The sequence below is a fragment of the Chlorocebus sabaeus genome, chromosome 1, assembly GCF_047675955.1.
Source record: "Chlorocebus sabaeus isolate Y175 chromosome 1, mChlSab1.0.hap1, whole genome shotgun sequence".
Classification (NCBI taxonomy): Eukaryota; Metazoa; Chordata; class Mammalia; order Primates; family Cercopithecidae; genus Chlorocebus; species Chlorocebus sabaeus.
The window spans coordinates 11,314,391-11,331,743 of record NC_132904.1 but is presented as its reverse complement, the minus strand read 5'-3'; the positions used below and the strand labels follow the sequence as shown (position 1 = coordinate 11,331,743).

The following is a 17,353-nucleotide window of genomic DNA, read 5'->3' as shown; positions in this document are numbered from 1 at the left end:
TAACCTTTCAGGAGCACCAATGTGAGCTCCACAGCACTAGAGGAAGGTAACTGGGTGGGAATCCCAGAATCACATTCAAACATACAGAAGCGGGCTGGGCGCGGTGGCTCACGCCTGTAATCCCAGCACTTTGGGAGGCCAAGGCGGGTGGATTACCTGAGCTCGTAGTTCGAGTCCAGCCTGGCTAACATGGTGAAACCCCATCTCTACTAAAACTACAAAAAAAAAATTAGCAGGCATGGTGGCACACACCTGTAATCCCAGCTACTCTGGAGGCTGAGGCAGAAGAATTGCTTGAGCCCGGGAGACGGAGGTTGCAGCGGGCCGAGATCATGCCACTGCCCTCCAGCCTGGCCAACAGAGCAAGAGTCTGTCTCCAAAAAAAAAAAAAAAAAAATACATGAGCACAGCAGGTAGGGGAAGTTAGTGCCCTGCAGTGCCCTATAGGCACACTGGCTGGGGGAGCTGGGGAAGCTACAGCACTCAGAAAAATCCATTTGATGTGTGTGGAGGGAAAGTTCTGAGTTGACAACAAAGAGTGCCCGTTGCCATGAAAACCACAGTATTAATTTCAGAAATGACTGGGTGGAGCCTCCAAAGCACTTCATTCCCCTCCCTTCAACACTCTCGGCTTCCCCCACCTTTCAAAAGGGGAAGTGGCACATTTGGGGCATGTGGGCAGCTGGTGGGATGGGTCCGATCCAGTGAGAGCAGCAGCTGTCCAGTTCCAGCTCAAAGCAGGGCATGAAAAAAAGGAAACAATGTAAGTCTTTCTTGGAAGAACTTTAAAGGTTTTTAACTTTTTAATAAGTGACTTAAGCAGAAGTGCCAACAGCTAAGATAAATAGCTGCTTATAACCAGTATCTACTGGTTTATCTACAAACTAACCAAGTCTCTTTCAGTCCCTCCCATTCACACTCCAGGCTCTGTAAAGATTTTATCTGAGTCAACTGCAACGCTGAGCCCCAACCCCTTCTCCAGTTTCTTTCACCCTCCCTCTGTGGAGGCTCTGAGATTTTGCCCAGTAAGTGGATAAAAGAGCCTCCACCTTCCCTCATTTTACCCTAGTTTTCTAAGATCATGCCCTGCCCTCAGCCCCTGATCCATTCAAACACCCCCTCCCCTTTCTGCTCCTCGCCCCTAGTCTCTGTGCCACGTGCTGGACCGTGGAGCCGGGTCGCCAGCTCTATGTGGTATGACACCCAGCTCTCTGTTGGGTGGCATGAGACTCCCTGGAACCAAGAGAAAACTGCCCAGCAACCACAGACATCGACAGGCGCAGGCTCTGATTGGCTGCCCACAGCAAAAGCAAGGAAAAGGAAGGATCCATCGAGCCATGGAGAGCCGAGCCCAGCTGGGATGGGAAGGGGAAGAGCCCTTGCTGCAGTGACTCAGGCCTCCCTGGGGCAAGGCGGGGGACAGAAGGAACTCCAGATGTGCTTCCCCTTTCCTGCCTCACATCTGCCGTTAGAAACTTCCACTGTTAACCTCTCCCCTACCCACCACAGCAGAGAAGCCCTCACATCCCACCCCCGTGTAGAGGCCAACGGCCCAGCCTTCCTGGGGCCACAACCCTCTCCTCTTGAGGCTCCTCCTCCTGCTTGCGGGTACTGGCCCCCGCCCAAGCGCAAGCCCGGCCTCAAACAACAACCTGGCCACTCTTACTCTGCACCACAGCGAGGGCTGGAGGCAGGATGTGCAGATGACTCACTCTTCCTGCAGGCAGATCAGAGGGAGGCTGAGGTAGGGGACCCTGCCCCAGCCCAGATCGCCTAGTCCGTGTGGGCTGCCAGGCCTGCTGCTGCCCATGGCCCACCCAGCAGAACCCCACACACACCTCACAGCTGGGCTTCCCTCCTGAGCCTTTCAAGCCGCCCTCTCAAACCTAAACTACTCTTTCAACTTGCTTCCTCCTGTCTGAGGCTTCAGCCACAGGAGGTTACGGTGAGCAAACACCAGGAAGGTGGTGAAGGTCCCACAACCACAGAAGGAGGTGTGATTTGAAACAGAATTTGGGAAGAATCTGACAGCTTCAGTGAGGCCCCAGCAACAAGCTAAGAGGCACAAAAGTCTGCATCTAGCACTTTATTTTTGAGATGGGGGTCTGTGTTGCCCAGGCTGGAGCGCATTGGCTGTTAAGTTGCAATCATGGCAAGCACTGCTAAGGCCTCCAACTCCTGGCCTCAGCCATCCCCCGACCCAAGTCGCCAGGACTACAGGAACATGTCAATGCACCACCTGACCTAGCATTTTTACATCGTAGCTAACAAGAGCCCAGAAGGCTCAGAAGAATGGTATCAAGTTTGGACCCAGTTCAAGATCAGCTGCCAGGGAGCAGAGTATGAGCAAGCATCAGCCCATCCCACCCATATGGATTCTAAACCACAACTCTTCACTGCCCACTCCAACGGCAGGTCAAACGTGCTCAGCTGCAGATGACAGCCCAATCCCCTCCCAACTACCAGCCCGTGCTATGTACTTGGTTTCCCCATCCAAGCCAAGAGCCCTCTTCTGTGCCTGGACTAAGAAACAGCATAAAAAACCACACACAAAACCATAAGCTGGGGACCAAAGGCAGTCACCCGTTTCTGCATATGCCTCAAAACGTGACTCAATCTAGGTTTCCAATTTCACCCAAACTATTACATTTACAGGGAGATCTTCAATGATCTTCAGAAAAGACAGAAGAGCAAGAAAATCTGAAAAGGATATAATAAAAATGAAGCTCAAAGGGGAAAAAAGGGTAACCTTTGGCCTGAGCAGGATATTAGCTGACAATTACAACCACTCTACCTTCTAGGAGGCAGCAGGGCGTGGACACAGGCTTCAAGAGTGACACCCGCCGGGCGCAGTGGCTCAGCCTGTAATCCCAGCACTTTGGGAGGCCAAGGCGGGTGAATCACGAGGTCAGGAGTTCAAGACCAGCCTGGCCAACATGGTGAAACCCTGTCTCCACCAAAAATACAAAAATTAGCTGGGCATGGTGGCGTGTGCCTGTAATCCCAGCTACTCAGGAGGCTGAGGCAGAACTGCTTGAAGCGGGACTCAGGAGGTGGAGGTTGCGGTGAGCCGAGACCACGCCATTGAACTCCAGCCTGGGCAACAAGAGTAAAACTGTCTCCAAAAAAAAAAAAAAGTGACACCCAAGCGAGGCGTGATGGCATACGCTTATAATACCACCTACTAAGGGGGCTGAGGTGGGAGGATCACTTGAGACCAGGACTTCAAAACTATAGCACGATTGAGCCTGTGTACAGCCAGCCACTGCACTCTGGCCTAGGCAACATAGCAAGAACCCCTGCTCTCTAATAAAAAAAAATTAAAACATTTTCCTGACCCAGTTTTACCAAAAAAATTTTAAAGTAAAAAAAAAAAAGTGACACCCACTGGGTTCAAAACTCTGCCTCTAACACTTAAAATGTGTGATCACAGGCAAGTTAGTGAAATCTCTAAACCCCTATGCTTCCCGTTAGAAATCAGGGATACCACCAGACTGACAAGGCAGCCGGGAAAGGGCCAACGGGCCGGGCCAGGCCAGTGCCTGTTCTGAGTAGTCCGTGCCTTGCCCTGCAGGTTTGAGGCATCTGAACTACAGCCCTAGGGCAGGCGTGGTGATGCATGCCTATCATCCCAACACTTTGGGAGACCAAGGCAGGATGACCGCTGGAGCTCAAGAGTTTGAGACCAGCCTGGGCAATATGGCAAAACCCCATCTCTACAAAAAAAAAAAAAGAAAATTAGCTGGGCATGGTGGTGCACACCTATAGTCCCAGCTACTCGGGAGGCTAAGGTGGGAGGATGGCTTGAGCCTGGGAGACGGAGGTTGAGCTGAGACTGCACCACTGCATTCCAGCCTGGGCAACAGAGCCAGACCTTGTCTCAAAAAAACAAAGCAAAAGAAACTACAACCCTTGCATATTGTCAGCTACCTACCTCACAGGACAGTTATAGGAAATAATGTAAAGTTTCTTTGCACTCTGAATTATACATGTTAGCTCTTGTTATTAGCAGCTATTCTCTCCCTTCACTGGGAAAGGCCTGGAATCTGACCCCTAAGAATTAGGTAGTCACAAAGCCCCATGTCACTATCCACCCCAACTGCTTCCGCTCTTCCCAGCTAGAAGACAGTCATCACCGTAGGAGGCAGGGTAATTAAAATCACAAGTGAACACAGGCCTCTATTTCTGTTCTTCTGAAGTCTTCTCTCCTGCATATCGAGGTACTGCAAACACAGAAAGTACCCTGCTTCAACATATTTACTCCCCTTGAAGACGCCACCACTCACAAAGGAGGCAGGACAGGAAAGGGTTCAATGTTCAGTTTCCTTTAATGACCCCCATCTCCCTGAAGGGCAGGTGCAGGCAGCTAGGCGATGGCAAGAGATGTTCACTTGAAGATCTTGCCCTGATTGAAGGCTTTGCCCACATGCTGGAAGGCCCCCTCCCAGGAAAAGTACTCTCGAACCAGCGTCTGGGTCTCCTCACTGCCAGGATCCAGTTTCCGCCATGTGTATGACTCGTAGTCCACCTGCCAATCTGGACTCAGCTGGGGATAAAAAGCCAGCATGTGGTCAAGTTATGAGACACCACCCCACACCTGTGTTACTTCCAGCTCAAACACATGTCATCAGACCCCAGGTCTACTGTAAACATGAACTGCTCCTTCCTATAAGCATTTCTGCACCCTCCTCAACGTCCATCAGCTCAGAAATAAAACACAATAATTCCTATACCCCTGCCCCACCCTAAAGAGACTCCTCTCCTCCACCTTCCTCACCGGAAAGGCAAGCTCCTGGCCTCGGAAGACCCAGACTCCAGAAATGGAGCTGCTATTGTTGGTTCCAAAGAGGATGACACTGGCGAAGGCATTCTTCCTCAGCTTGTCTAGTCGCTGGAACATTCCTGAAGGGGCAAGCGAGAACATTCAGCCTTTGGAATCACAGCACTTGCTACTCCTTGTTCTCCTTCCTCGTCTCAGACCCGCTCTCTTACCAGTGATGAGATTGCAGCTCATGAAGGTCTGAGTGAGTTCTTCAGGGAAGCGATACTCTGAGTACCACAGGGACCAGCCGTCCTTATCAAAGTGTTCCCAGAAATATGGCAGTGCCACAGAGAGTGTGTCCTCATTGGAGTACTTGCGCTTAAATTCATCCAACACAAAGGTACTAAGAGGAAGAAAGCATGGCGGTCAACAAGGAGGAGGGTTGCCAGGCTAAGAGAAGTGAAGGGTGCTTTCTTTCCAGCTTTACTAATATAAAGGAAATGGTCACTGCGCTGGCAGATGTGTGTGACCTTATGAGGGAAGAGCTCAAGGGGTTTGAAAAGGGGCCTAGGACACTCCTCTGCCTAAGTATGCAAGGCATGTGGAGGGTGAACTCAAAGAGGGGCTCATGAGATGTGCCCCAGGAAGGGCATGGACAACTGCTGCCCCCAGGTGGTGACAGAGTGAGGATTTTTTTTCCCTCCAGGCTGTTTTCCATGAACCACACTCAGTCACTGACTCATCCAAGTTTCTTCCCCCCACCATACAGGCCTCTTCAGGTTACACAAGCTGTAACAGGAATGTAAGCAATGAACATTCTCAAAGGGCCTCCACCCCAAATCTTACACCCATGTCCTTTAGTCCCTCTCTGCCTATAAACAAGCTTTAGGCTTTTCCGAGGTTTTCTGATGCTGGAAAGCCCTTAGGTTCAGGTTATCTTAAAAGCAATCTGGCATACTGAGCCAAGAATGCCAGCATCAATATAGCAGAGGTCACTCCCTCCATGGTTGGAGATCTGTTTTCTTTCTTTCCAATTATAAACATATACACCGGCCGGACGTGGTGGCTCACGCCTGTAATCCCAGCACTTTGGGAGGCCGAAGCGGGTGGATCACCTCCCGTCCAGAGTTCAAGACCAGCCTGACCAACAAGGTGAAACCCCGTTTCTACTAAAAATACAAAAATTAGCTGGGAGTGGTGGCAGGCTGAGACAGGAGAATTGCTTGAACTCTGGAGGCGGAGGTTGCAGTGAGCAGAGATCATGCCACTGCACTCTAGCCTGGGCGATAGAGGAAGAGTCCCGTCTGGGGGCAAAAAAAAAAAAAAAAAAAAAAAAAAAGGCCAGGCACAGTGGCTTACACCTGTAATCCCGATACTTTGGGAGGCCGAGGCGGGCAGATCATGAGGTCAAGAGATCAAGACCATCCTGGCCAACATGGTGAAAATCCATCTTTACTAAAAATAAATTAAAAAATAAAATAAAATAAAATAAAATAAAATAAAAAATTGGTGGCATGCGCCTGTAGTCCCAGCTACTCGGGAGGCTGGGGCAGGAGACTTGCTTTAACCCAGGAGATGGAGGCTGCAGTGAGCCGAGATTGCACCACTGCACTCCAGCCTGGGAGACAGAGCAAGACCCTGTCAAAAAAGCAAAACAATTTTTTGCACTAGCAGTCCCAGCTACTCAGAAGGCTGAGGTAGAAGGACCACCTGAGATCAGGAGTTGGAGAGCAGACTAAGCAACACAGCAAGACCCTACCTCAAAAACAGAATTCTTAGCAAACATTTTAATGACCAAATAATCTTCTAATGCAGGATTGTGCCACAAATCTACTAAACACTGAACATTAAACTGAATGTTTAGTTGCTTCTACTGTTCATAGCATAAATATTGCCACGAGTATCAATTTCACTCAATCCTTATAACCCATGAGTTACGAACTGTTACCCTGACCCTCCCCTCTCTTTACAGATGAGACCAAGTAGAATGACTGGTCCAAGTTTACACTGTAGCAAAGCAGAGGATCTGTCCTTTAACCCGAGGTCCCAGGTTCCTTTCCAAATGCATAAGAGACCTCATCTGAGGACTCTTAAAACCTCAACCACACCAAAAGTAGGGCTAGGAATTGTTTCACACCTTCCTGAGCTGTGCAAGCTTTGTTATTTGTTCTGAGACAGGGTCTTGCTCAGTCACCCAAGTGCAGGGGCATGATCATGGCTCACTGCAACCTCAACCTCCTGGGCCCAAGTGACCCTCTCACCTCAGCCTGCCAAGCAGTGTGAGCCACCGTGCTTCACCTAGCTGGGTCTTAAAAGAACTAGAATTAAAACCTGGACATTAATAGCTTGGTCTTTTAGGACATCACTTTTATGACACTAAAAATGCTGGGGGAGCCGGAGGCGGTGGCTCACGCCTGTAATCCCACCACTCTGGGAGGCCAAGGCAGGCGGATTGCCTGAGGTCAGTTCGAGACCAACCTGACCAACATAGTGAAACTCTGTCTCTACTAAAAATACAAAAATTAGCCGGGTATGGTGGCGCGCACCTGTAATCCCAGCTACTCAGGAGGCTCAGGCAGGAGAGTTGCTTCAACCTGGGAGGCGGAGACTGCAGTGAGCAGAGATCACACCACTGCACTTCAGCCTGGGCAAAAGAGTGAGACTCTGTCTCAGAAAACAAAACAAAACAAAACAGAACAAAACAAAGGCTGGGAGCACTGGCTCTTATCTGTAATCCCAGCACTTTGGGAGGTGGAGGTGGGCGGATCACGAGGTCAGGAGTTCGAGACCAGCCTGCCCAGCATGGTGAAACTCCGTCTCTACTAAAAATACAAAAAATTAGCCGGGCGTGGCGGCACACGCTTGTAGTCCCAGCTACTTGGGAGGCTGAGGCAGGAGAATCGCTCGAACCAGGGAGGCGGAGGTTGCAGTGAGCTGAGATTGCACCACTTCACTCCAGCCTGGGTGACAGAGTGAGACTCCGTCTCAAAAAAAAAAAAAAAAAAAAAAAGGCCAGGTACAGTGGCTCGCACCTGTAATTCCAGCACTTTGAGAGGCCACGGATCGCTTGAGCCCAGGAGTTTGTGACCAGCCTGGGCAACATAGTGAGACCTAGTCTCTACAAATTATAAAAAATTAGCTGGGTGTGGTGGTGTGTGCCTTTGTCCCAGCTACTCCAGAGGCTGAGGTGGGAGGATCGCTTGAATCCAGGAGACTGCAGTGAGCCGTGATCATGCTACTGCACTGCAGACTGGACTAAGTAAAACCCTGTTCAAAACAAACAAACAAACAAACAACAACAACAAAAAACCTTGGGAAAAGCATTTCTGGTAGCCCTATAGGACATCATGGTAACCCAACAAATATACATTAATAAACATTCCCAAAAGCATGTTAAGAAAATGTAAAGTTGCCGGGGGCGGTGGCTCAAGCCTGTAATCCCAGCACTTTGGGAGGCCGAGATGGGTGGATCACGAGGTCAGGAGATCGAGACCATCCTGGCTAACACGGTGAAACCCCATCTCTACTGAAAATACAAAAAAATTAGCCGGGCGTGGTGGCAGGCGCCTGTAGTCCCAGCTACTCGGGAGGCTGAGGCAGGAGAATGGCGTGAACCCAGGAGGCGGAGCTTGCAGTGAGCCGAGATAGTACCACTGCACTCCAGCCTGGGCGACAGAGCAAGACTCCGCCTCAAAAAAAAAAAAAAAGAAAATGGGCCGGGCGCGGTGGCTCAAGCCTGTAATCCCAGCACTTTGGGAGGCCGAGACGGGCGGATCACGAGGTCAGGAGATCGAGACCATCCTGGCTAACACGGTGAAACCCCGTCTCTACTAAAAACACAAAAAACTAGCCGGGCGTGGTGGTGGTCGCCTGTAGTCCCAGCTACTCGGGAGGCTGAGGCAGGAGAATGGCGTAAACCCGGGAGGCGGAGCTTGCAGTGAGCTGAGATCCGGCCACTGCACTCCAGACCGGGCGACAGAGCGAGACTCCGTCTCAAAAAAAAAAAAAAAAAAAAGAAAATGTAAAGTTTATTAAAGATTTTAAGTTTACTACTGCCTCATTTATTTCCTGCCCAGAGTACTGACCTACTATATGTGAAAATCTCTAGCTAATAATTAACGTCTGAGTTACAACACAGTATGTAATTTGGGTTAGTTATCATGACCTATTTACACACACCAAAAATCCTGCTCACTCTTGACCTGCACCTGTGCTCAATTCAAGGCAAATCACTAGTTCAAAAAATACATCTTTAAAGAGCGCCTGCATCTGGATGGACTCTTCCTGGTCTTGTACAAAGTACCCGTGAGTAAGAACTTTCAGCTACACCCCAAGTTGCTCCTGTCCATTAGTGCAATGCTTGTAATTCACAACTCTATGCACAGCTATTGTGTCCCTACCAGTGGATGCTCCTTTAGGCTGGTTCACCCTGCATCAAAGTCATTACAAAATGGGAGAAGGTTAAATGTAAACCCTAACAGACCAAGTAGTGAAAAGATGAATGGCTTTGGAGTGAGTGGGAGCAAAAAATGCAGAGAAAGAGGAGTTTCAAAGCAAAGTGACACCGAATATAGATTTCTCATACTGCTTGAACTCTCAATAAAATGACTTGGAGCAGTGATGGAAGAAAGACTCCATCCCAGAGAACTGGGCAAGCACTCAGTGTCCTACTTGTTTCACGCCAAAAGTCTCGCTTTTATTATATTATTTTTTCCAAGAACCCCTGCCTTTAACTGAAAAAAGCATACAGAGGACACCTACTTTCTTCTACTTGGGGACTTAACTCCCCCCAGTTGTGGAACAGTGAACTAGACAGACACTACTTAGCTTTGATCTTCATCCTTTTTCTTAGCAATTTTTGTACAGTCTGATTCAGCAAAACAGAAAACAAAACAATGCAAAGGACCCTGCTCTGGCATCCACTACCTCGGCACAGCCAGCCGCGCAGCGCCACCCAAGGCTCTCTGCACTTTCTTCTTCCCCACCCCTCTCCCTGTATTTGTTCTCAGAGCTCTCAAATGGTCAAATGAGCTTGCTCAAAACCAGTTTACCACTATACGAAAATCTGTTCCTGTCTTTGTTGGAATAGGAGTTCAATCTTCCCCAGCACTGGCTGTATTTGGAACTTGCTCTCCACAATCAAAATTTGCCCGATTCCTGATGATCAGCCTAGAAAGCTGCTTTATTTGCAACTAAAATATACCTTTAACTTTATATGAACCTAAAATTCTGGCTCTAGCTGTGTGTGAAGGGGGACAGACACATAAAGGTGAGAACAGGCCTTCTCTGGTCCCACACCCTCCACCCTCCAATATCCTTACCTCTTGGGCAAGTGAGCGAAGGGGTCCTTGGCCTTGGGCTCAGCAGCCAGCGCCTGCTCACATTCATCCATCTCCTCCTCAGGAGCAGGGGCAGCCGCCTTTTTCTCCTCCTTCCGCTCAGTCTGGGGCTTCTGCTTCTCTTCCCGTGAACCCTTCTCTTTCCGTGGTGTATCTTTTTTAGGCTGGGTCTCTGCAAACTTTTTAGCTGGTGCAGAGGAAGGGAGGAAAGTGAATGAATGTTCTGCCTCTTTCCACACCCCTCCAAAACCACGCAGGGTAAGCAGAGTAACAGAGGAAACTGACGAATGGGACAAGTAAGGAACCTAGGCTCCAGACAGCTCATCAGTTCACTGTATGTCCCCCAGCAAGAACACACCCTTAGCAACAAATACTTTATATCCCAACTCTACACACTAATACAAATTAGTCAGGGTATGAGTGTGCATGAAACAAATTGCACATAATATTAATTACTACATTGACACCCTACATTCTGCAGATCCCTATAACCCAAAAGCAAGACAGGAAATCAAGGGGCTGATGCAGAGCAAACCAGACCCTGATCCTGGCCTTATGCCTCTTGATCTCCTCAGACTCACCATCAAACTGGGCCATCTTCTCACACAGCTTCACTTCCCCCAAGACAGCCCGGAACTGGGGCTGATTAATGCAGGTGAGGAACCAGCGGTTGGTATTGGGAAAGGCCTGGCGGAAAGAAGGCTCTAGGACCTGCCAGGACATAAGGGTGGAAACAAAGTCAGTGGAAAGGCCCTGTCCACAGCAAGAGCCCTTGCTCTACCTAAGTCCCAGTGCCCACCTTCTTTTCAAGCCCTATAGACAACAGCGTCATACAACATCATCCTTCCCTGGATTACTTCCCATTTCTTCATTTTTTTAGTTTTTTTTTTTTTTTTTTTTTTTGAGACAGAGTCTTGCTCTGTCGCCCAGGCTGGAGTGCAATGGCGTGATCTCAGCTCACTGCAGCCTCTGCCTCCTAGGTTCAAGTGATTCTCGCAAGTGATTCCCATGCCTCAGCCTCCTGAGTAGCTGGGACTACAGATGCCCACCACGATGCCCAATTAATTTTTGTATTTTTAGTAGAGATGGGGTTTCCCTGTTGGCCAGGCTGTTCTCAAACTCTGACCTCAAGTGATCCGCCCGCCTCGGCCTCCCAAAGTGCTGGGATTACAGGTGTGAGCCACCGTGCCCAACCCAAGTAAATTAATTTTTACAAGCGCTTTAAGAGGCTGGACACAGTGGTTCATGCCTGTAATCCCAGAACTTTGGGAGGCTAAGGCAAGTGGATCATGAGGTCAGGAGATCGAGACCATCCCGGCTAACACGGTGAAACCCCGTCTCTACTAAAAATAAAAAAAATTAGCCAGGGGTGGTGACGGGCACCTGTAGTCCCAGCTACTCGGGAGGCTGAGGCAGGAGAATGGTGTGAACCCGGGAGGCGGAGCTTGCAGTGAGCAGAGATGGTGCCACTGCACTCCAGCCTGGGTGACAGAGAGAGACTCCATCTCAAAAAACAAAACAAAACAAAACATTAGCCGGGCGTGGTGGCACACGCCTGTAGTCCCAGTTACTCCAGAGGCTGAGGCAGGAGACTCACTCGAACCCAGGAGGAGAAGGTTGCAGTGAACCAAGATCACGCCACTGCACTCCAACCTGGGTGACAGAGTGAGACTTTGTCTCAAAAAAAAAAAAAAAAAAAAAATTGTAATAGAGATGGAATAGAGATGGGGTCTCACTATGTTGCCCAGACTGATCTTGAACTCGTATGCTCAAGCAGTCCTCCCACCCTGGCCTCCTGAAGTGCTGGGATTACAGGTGTGAGCCACCACACCCTGCCTCCATTTCTTTTTCTTTTTGTTCAGTGCAGTACAGTTTAATGGATGGACGCTTGGGTCCATCCTCTATTTAGGAGTAGGAATAGTAATTGTCTTGCTCCTTTAGAAAACTATTTCAGAGCTACTGTTTCCAATCTTTTAAATTTCACATGTCGGCCAGGCACGGTGGCTCACACCTGTAATCCCAGCACTTTGGGAGGCCAAGGCGGGCGGATCACCTGAGGTCAGGAGTTCAAGACCAGCCTGGCCAACACGGTGAAACCCCGCCTCTACTGGAAGTACAAAAATTAGCCGGGCATGGTGGCACATGCCTGTAATCCCAGCTACTCGGGGGGCTGAGGCAGGAGAATCGCTTGAACTCGGGAGGCGGAGGTTGCAGTGAGCCGAGATCGCACCATCACACTCCAGCCTGGGGGACAAGAGCAAGACCTCGTCACAAAAAAAAAAAAAAGGTTGAGACCCACAGAGGGGTATCAACTACTTATTTTGCCAAATAAAATCTAAACACTATAGATATTTACTATCTACATTGGCCATACTATACACACACACACCCCCATCAAACTTCAAAAAGTAAAGAACATTCAAACCGATTTAGAATGGACAGCCCTGGCTGGGCGCGGTGGCTCATGCCTGTAATCTCAGCAATTTGGGAGGCCGAGGCGGGTGGATCACCTCACGTCCGGAGTTCGAGACCAACCTGACCAACATGGCAAAACCACAAAATTAGCTGGGTTTGGTGGTGCATGCCTGTAATCCCAGCTACTTGGGAGGCTGAGGCAGGAGAATTGCTTGAACCTGGGAGGTGGAGGTTCCAGTGAGCCAAGATCATGCCACTGCACTCCAGTCTGGGTGATAGAGCAAGAATCTGTCAAAAAAAAAAAAAAAAAAAAAAAAAAAAAAAAAAAAAAAAAAAAGAATGGATAGTCCTTCAAATTAAAGTTAGTATCTGGTGTACTGGCCACAGTCAAAGAAAAAGAAGAATAAACAGCTTCACGTAGAACTGTTATTTTTTAGTTTGCAAAGATCAGAAGAGGAAAAAAATCTTGTCATGGAAACAGAACATAGCAATCAGACTGCTGGTTCCACAGTACTTGGGTTCAAATTCTACTCTACCACTTATTAGACTCACTAAGATGATCCCCATGAGGCCCCTGGCACAGGGTCTGGCATGCAGTAAGTGTTTTTCTCTTTGCTATGATCACATTACTATTCTGGACCAGCATGAGTCCAAGAGCTTTTATTTGGAAACCAGTGACTTGTCATTCTTTTTTGACCCAATAACCTTGACAGTGATTATTACTACCCTGATTTTATAGATTGCGAAAAGTAAAAAACAGGGACTAAAGCAATTCACCCACAAAGAACCCTTTACCTACATTGGTAAACAATGAAGCCAAGGCTTCAACCTGTACTTGTCTCCAAAACAGCCTTTTTTTTTTTTTGAGATGGAGTCTCGCTCTTGTCCGCCAGGCTGGAGTGCAGTGGCTCAATCTTGGCTCACTGCTACCTCCACCTCATGGGTTCAAGTGATTCTCCTGCCTCAGCCTGCCAAGTAGCTGGGATTACAGGCGCCTACCACCATGCCTGGCTAATTTTCGTATTTTTAAGACAGGGTTTCGCCATGCTGGCCAGGATGGTCTCAAACTCCTGACCTCAAGTGATCCACCTGCCTAGGCCTCTCAAAGTGCTGGGATTATAGGTGTTAGACACAGTGCCTGGCCTGCCTCCAAAAAGATCTTAATGCTTCACTACCATCATCACCTCTGTCTTCACAACTAAGAAAAACCAATCTTTCCAAGAAATATGGCAACAAACTAAACATCTTAGCTGCCAAACAGGAACTAAGGGCAAGACATTACCCAACTTCTTAAGAGAAGGGAAAGCAAGTGATGGTATTCAGTCCTGGGATTCCTGGCTGTTTTTTGTTTGTTTATTTGTTTTGAGACGAAGTCTCACTCTGTTGCCCAGACTGGAGTGCAGTGGGGCAATCTCTGCTCACTGCAACCTCCGTCTCCCAGGTTCAAGTGATTCTTGTGCCTCAGCCTCCCAGGTAGCTGGAACTATAGGTGTGCGCCACCACACCCAGCTAATTTTTGTATTTTTAGTAAGGACGGGGTTTCACCATGTTAGCCAGGCTGGTCTCAAACTCCTGACCTCAGGTGATCTGCCTACCTGGCCTCCCATTGTGTTCGGATTACAGGTGTGAGCCACTGCGCCCAGCTCTAGCTGTTTTCCAAGCCCTCAGCAGAATACAGGGTAACATAGATACCTTGTCACTTTGCTTCTAATCCCCATCTACCCTCTGCCAAATGGATTCTCCATAAACTTCACCTGCTTATAGAGCCACAACAGGGTGCAGACAACTGTGATGTCAGCCAATGTCACTCGTTCGCCCACCAGAAAAGTCCTCGTCTTCAAGTGAGCATCCAGCAGCCCCAGAATTCGCCTCACTTCCTCCTTTGCATTCTCAGTGGCCTAGTGATTCAACATGATAAAACTCATCAGTGGGTACCAATCCCTTTCCCTCAATTTCACTTAGAAGTCTGAGCTCACCCTCACCCTCTTTCAATGGAGACAGACCCTAGGATCATTCTAAGTATATCATAAAGGAACTTTAGAGGTCCTCTGGTCCAGCCACCCCCTTTACCATTTGGTATAATCTCTTCACAGCAGCAATCCCTCTTGTGACCACTCATGACAGACACTTCCTCCATCAACTGCCCACTACTTCAAACTTGTACCCCAGAGATTACGTCTTCTCATTGCCTATATATCCTTGGCACCTTTTTTTCAACCTATTTTATTTCTTACTCCCAACACCCAGGAGCTAATGCCACCCCTGCCCCTGGCTTCTCCCAAAGTTCCAAGGCTCACCTGTTTGTTGTGGTGCATGATGCCCAAGGTGGGGAATACCCAGGTACTGGCTGGGGGCACTATGTCGGAATCAGCAAAGCTCACCCACTGCACCACCTGGGCTGCTGCCTCTGGAGTACTTCCCCGCAGCTCCTCATTGCTCACTGCAGAGGCAGAACACAAAGGTCAGAACTCTGGGGGAATGCCAACACCAGTCCAGGTCCTGAAGAATTCCTTCATATCCATCCCTGCTCACACCCTCTCCTACACCCTCACCTCCAAATTCTCCCATTCCCATATACCCCTGCAAATTACCATAGTAGGCAATGGCATTGCTCTCAAACACACAGAATCCATCGTCACCCTCAAATGCTGGAACCTGGGGACAAAGCAGTGAAAAGATAAGGTAAAACACACAAAATTTCTCCCTACCCAATACCAGAAGCCAAACTGCTTTGGATAAAAATACTTATGTAAGACTGACGATCCTCACTATCCAAACTCTCGATACTATCTGATACTCAAGAACCATAAATACTTCAAGAGCTTGGCATCCTTTGCGATCTGAATTCACAATGTTAACTAGGAAGCACAATAGATTTGAATATTACAAGATATTTGTATGAAATTTCTGGATCAAACAAGCAGAAGACCAAAAGCAACTCCTGTATCAATGTATCAGTGCAAGTATTAGTGTGTGACCCAGATCCACAGAGCACTTCATCTCCTCCATTCTTAGCATGTTTTTTCACCTATCTCTGTAAACCCCTTGGGGTAACAATCCTGCCCATAACAGACAATCTGATATATTTGCACTGAAAATGCTTAGTCAAAACTCATTCTCTTTCCCACAAAGTAAACTCGTGAATGTATAAAGTCACAGAATAGCTCTGTACTTTTTTTTTTTTACAACTACATGTGAATCTGCATTTATGTCAAAATAAAATCACTGAAATATTGAAGAAAATAACATGGGAAGCTCCCTTTTAGAGATGGGGGCCATCTCCAGAGTGATAGAATCCCAGGCCTTCGTTTCTCAGAACCGAAGGACGCTCCCCATCTCCCAACTCACCTTGCCGGCAGGAAATTTGCGGAGAAATTCAGGGGTGCGGTTGGTTTGGCCAAAATGGAAGTGGGGTGGTGCGGAGAGCACGCGGACCTGAGCCCCGCTGTACTGAGCAGCGATGAGAGCCTTGAAGGCCCTCCAGTTTTCAGGATACGTATACAGGGTCTATGGGAGAAAGAGAGGAACAAAATTAATAAGAGTATTAGGGTCCCAGTCCTAAATGCCACTCCCCAGGATGACTTGTCTGAATAATCCCAATGTGTTCAACTCACCCTTTTACTTCCTCTGGTGAACCAAGTCATTTAGCACTTGTCATATGTAATCAGAATCCTCCGAAATACCAAGAACAGAACTACACACCAACTGCTAAATAAAGCTTGTTGACAGATTTGACCTTCCCTAAGGACACCTCTAGAAGCATTCTCTTTCCCTCAAATCTATCTCCCAAGAAATCCAGAACTTCTAGCTCCATCAGACTCCATCTGCCTACAAACATACTCCCTTCCCTTCACGGAGCCCTCGTTTCATTCATTGATGGTTCCGAGCGCCTGCCTACTCTACTGCTCACCGCTTCAAAAGCATCGTCCTGTCTCTAAGGCACGCACAACGATCGAGAGATTTCTAGTTCCCCTCAGAGTGGCCAGAGATAGGGGATGGCATGCTGTCTTCTTAAATCAACTCCTCTCCCTCAAAAGCCTTTCTTTCCGTGTCGCGCATACCATCCCTCCGGTCCTGTCCCGCAGCAAGTTCCCCGGCGTTGCCTTCTCTATTAAGCTGGCCAGCGGACTCCAATTGGTCTGACTTCACTGTCCGGAGAATCCTCTCGCTCCCAAACCTCCCTGACAGACTACCTTTAACCGTGCCAGCCGGACCTGCCTACAAAGACCCCCTCTTCACCCTGTCCCCGCTGTTACTCCACAAAACGGTCACAGAAGTTCGTCAACCTACCCAGATACTACGCCTCAAGGCGGCAATAGAGCCGAACCCCTTTTTCAGGCTTCGGACGGCCCAGATTCGGCATCCCTTTTCTCCTCTTCCCCAGACCCTTCCACCTCTGGCCTCCGAGAGCCCCAGCCTCAGTTCCCCTCCAGGCCGTAGGAACCCTGCTCTCCAGCAGTACGGTCTGTAGACCCAGAATCAGTTCCCCATTCAGCCTCAGAACTCCTCTGGCGCCGACTGGCCCCACTCGGGCAAAGGATGGCGGTGGATAGGATGACCCGAACCACCAGTGCCGGCAAACTTACCCCAGCCGCCATGGTGATTCCGCAAAGAAAGGGGGTGGGGTTCTCCGCGCTGCCGCAAAGTAAGCCGCCCAGGAGAGAAAGGAGGGGGAAAGGGGAGAGCCGTGGAGAAACAGCAGCCGGAAAGCGAGGACGACACAGAAGACATACGTACGACAGTTCGGTATCCAGCGGCGCTGAATTGGAAAAAGAACGGGGTGGGTGGGGCCTGCTGGCCAGCGCGGAAAAAGCTCGCGCCTGCGCATTGGAGATCT

The 17,353-nt window shown here is 48.9% G+C and overlaps 1 protein-coding gene across 1 annotated transcript; it reads right to left on the bottom strand.

The window, feature by feature from the left end:
* Positions 1 to 4,309: 4,309 nt before the first annotated feature.
* Positions 4,310 to 17,323, bottom strand: EEF1G (eukaryotic translation elongation factor 1 gamma). The gene is made up of 10 exons (XM_007995558.3): positions 17,103 to 17,323; positions 15,865 to 16,023; positions 15,108 to 15,171; positions 14,814 to 14,956; positions 14,271 to 14,414; positions 10,683 to 10,812; positions 10,084 to 10,288; positions 4,993 to 5,165; positions 4,778 to 4,902; positions 4,310 to 4,546 (listed from the first exon to the last, which is right to left on the bottom strand). The coding sequence occupies exons 1-10, from the start codon at positions 17,112 to 17,114 to the stop codon at positions 4,388 to 4,390; spliced, it is 1,314 nt and encodes a 437-aa protein (XP_007993749.1). The 5' UTR covers positions 17,115 to 17,323; the 3' UTR covers positions 4,310 to 4,387.
* Between the last annotated feature and the right edge of the window lie 30 nt (positions 17,324 to 17,353).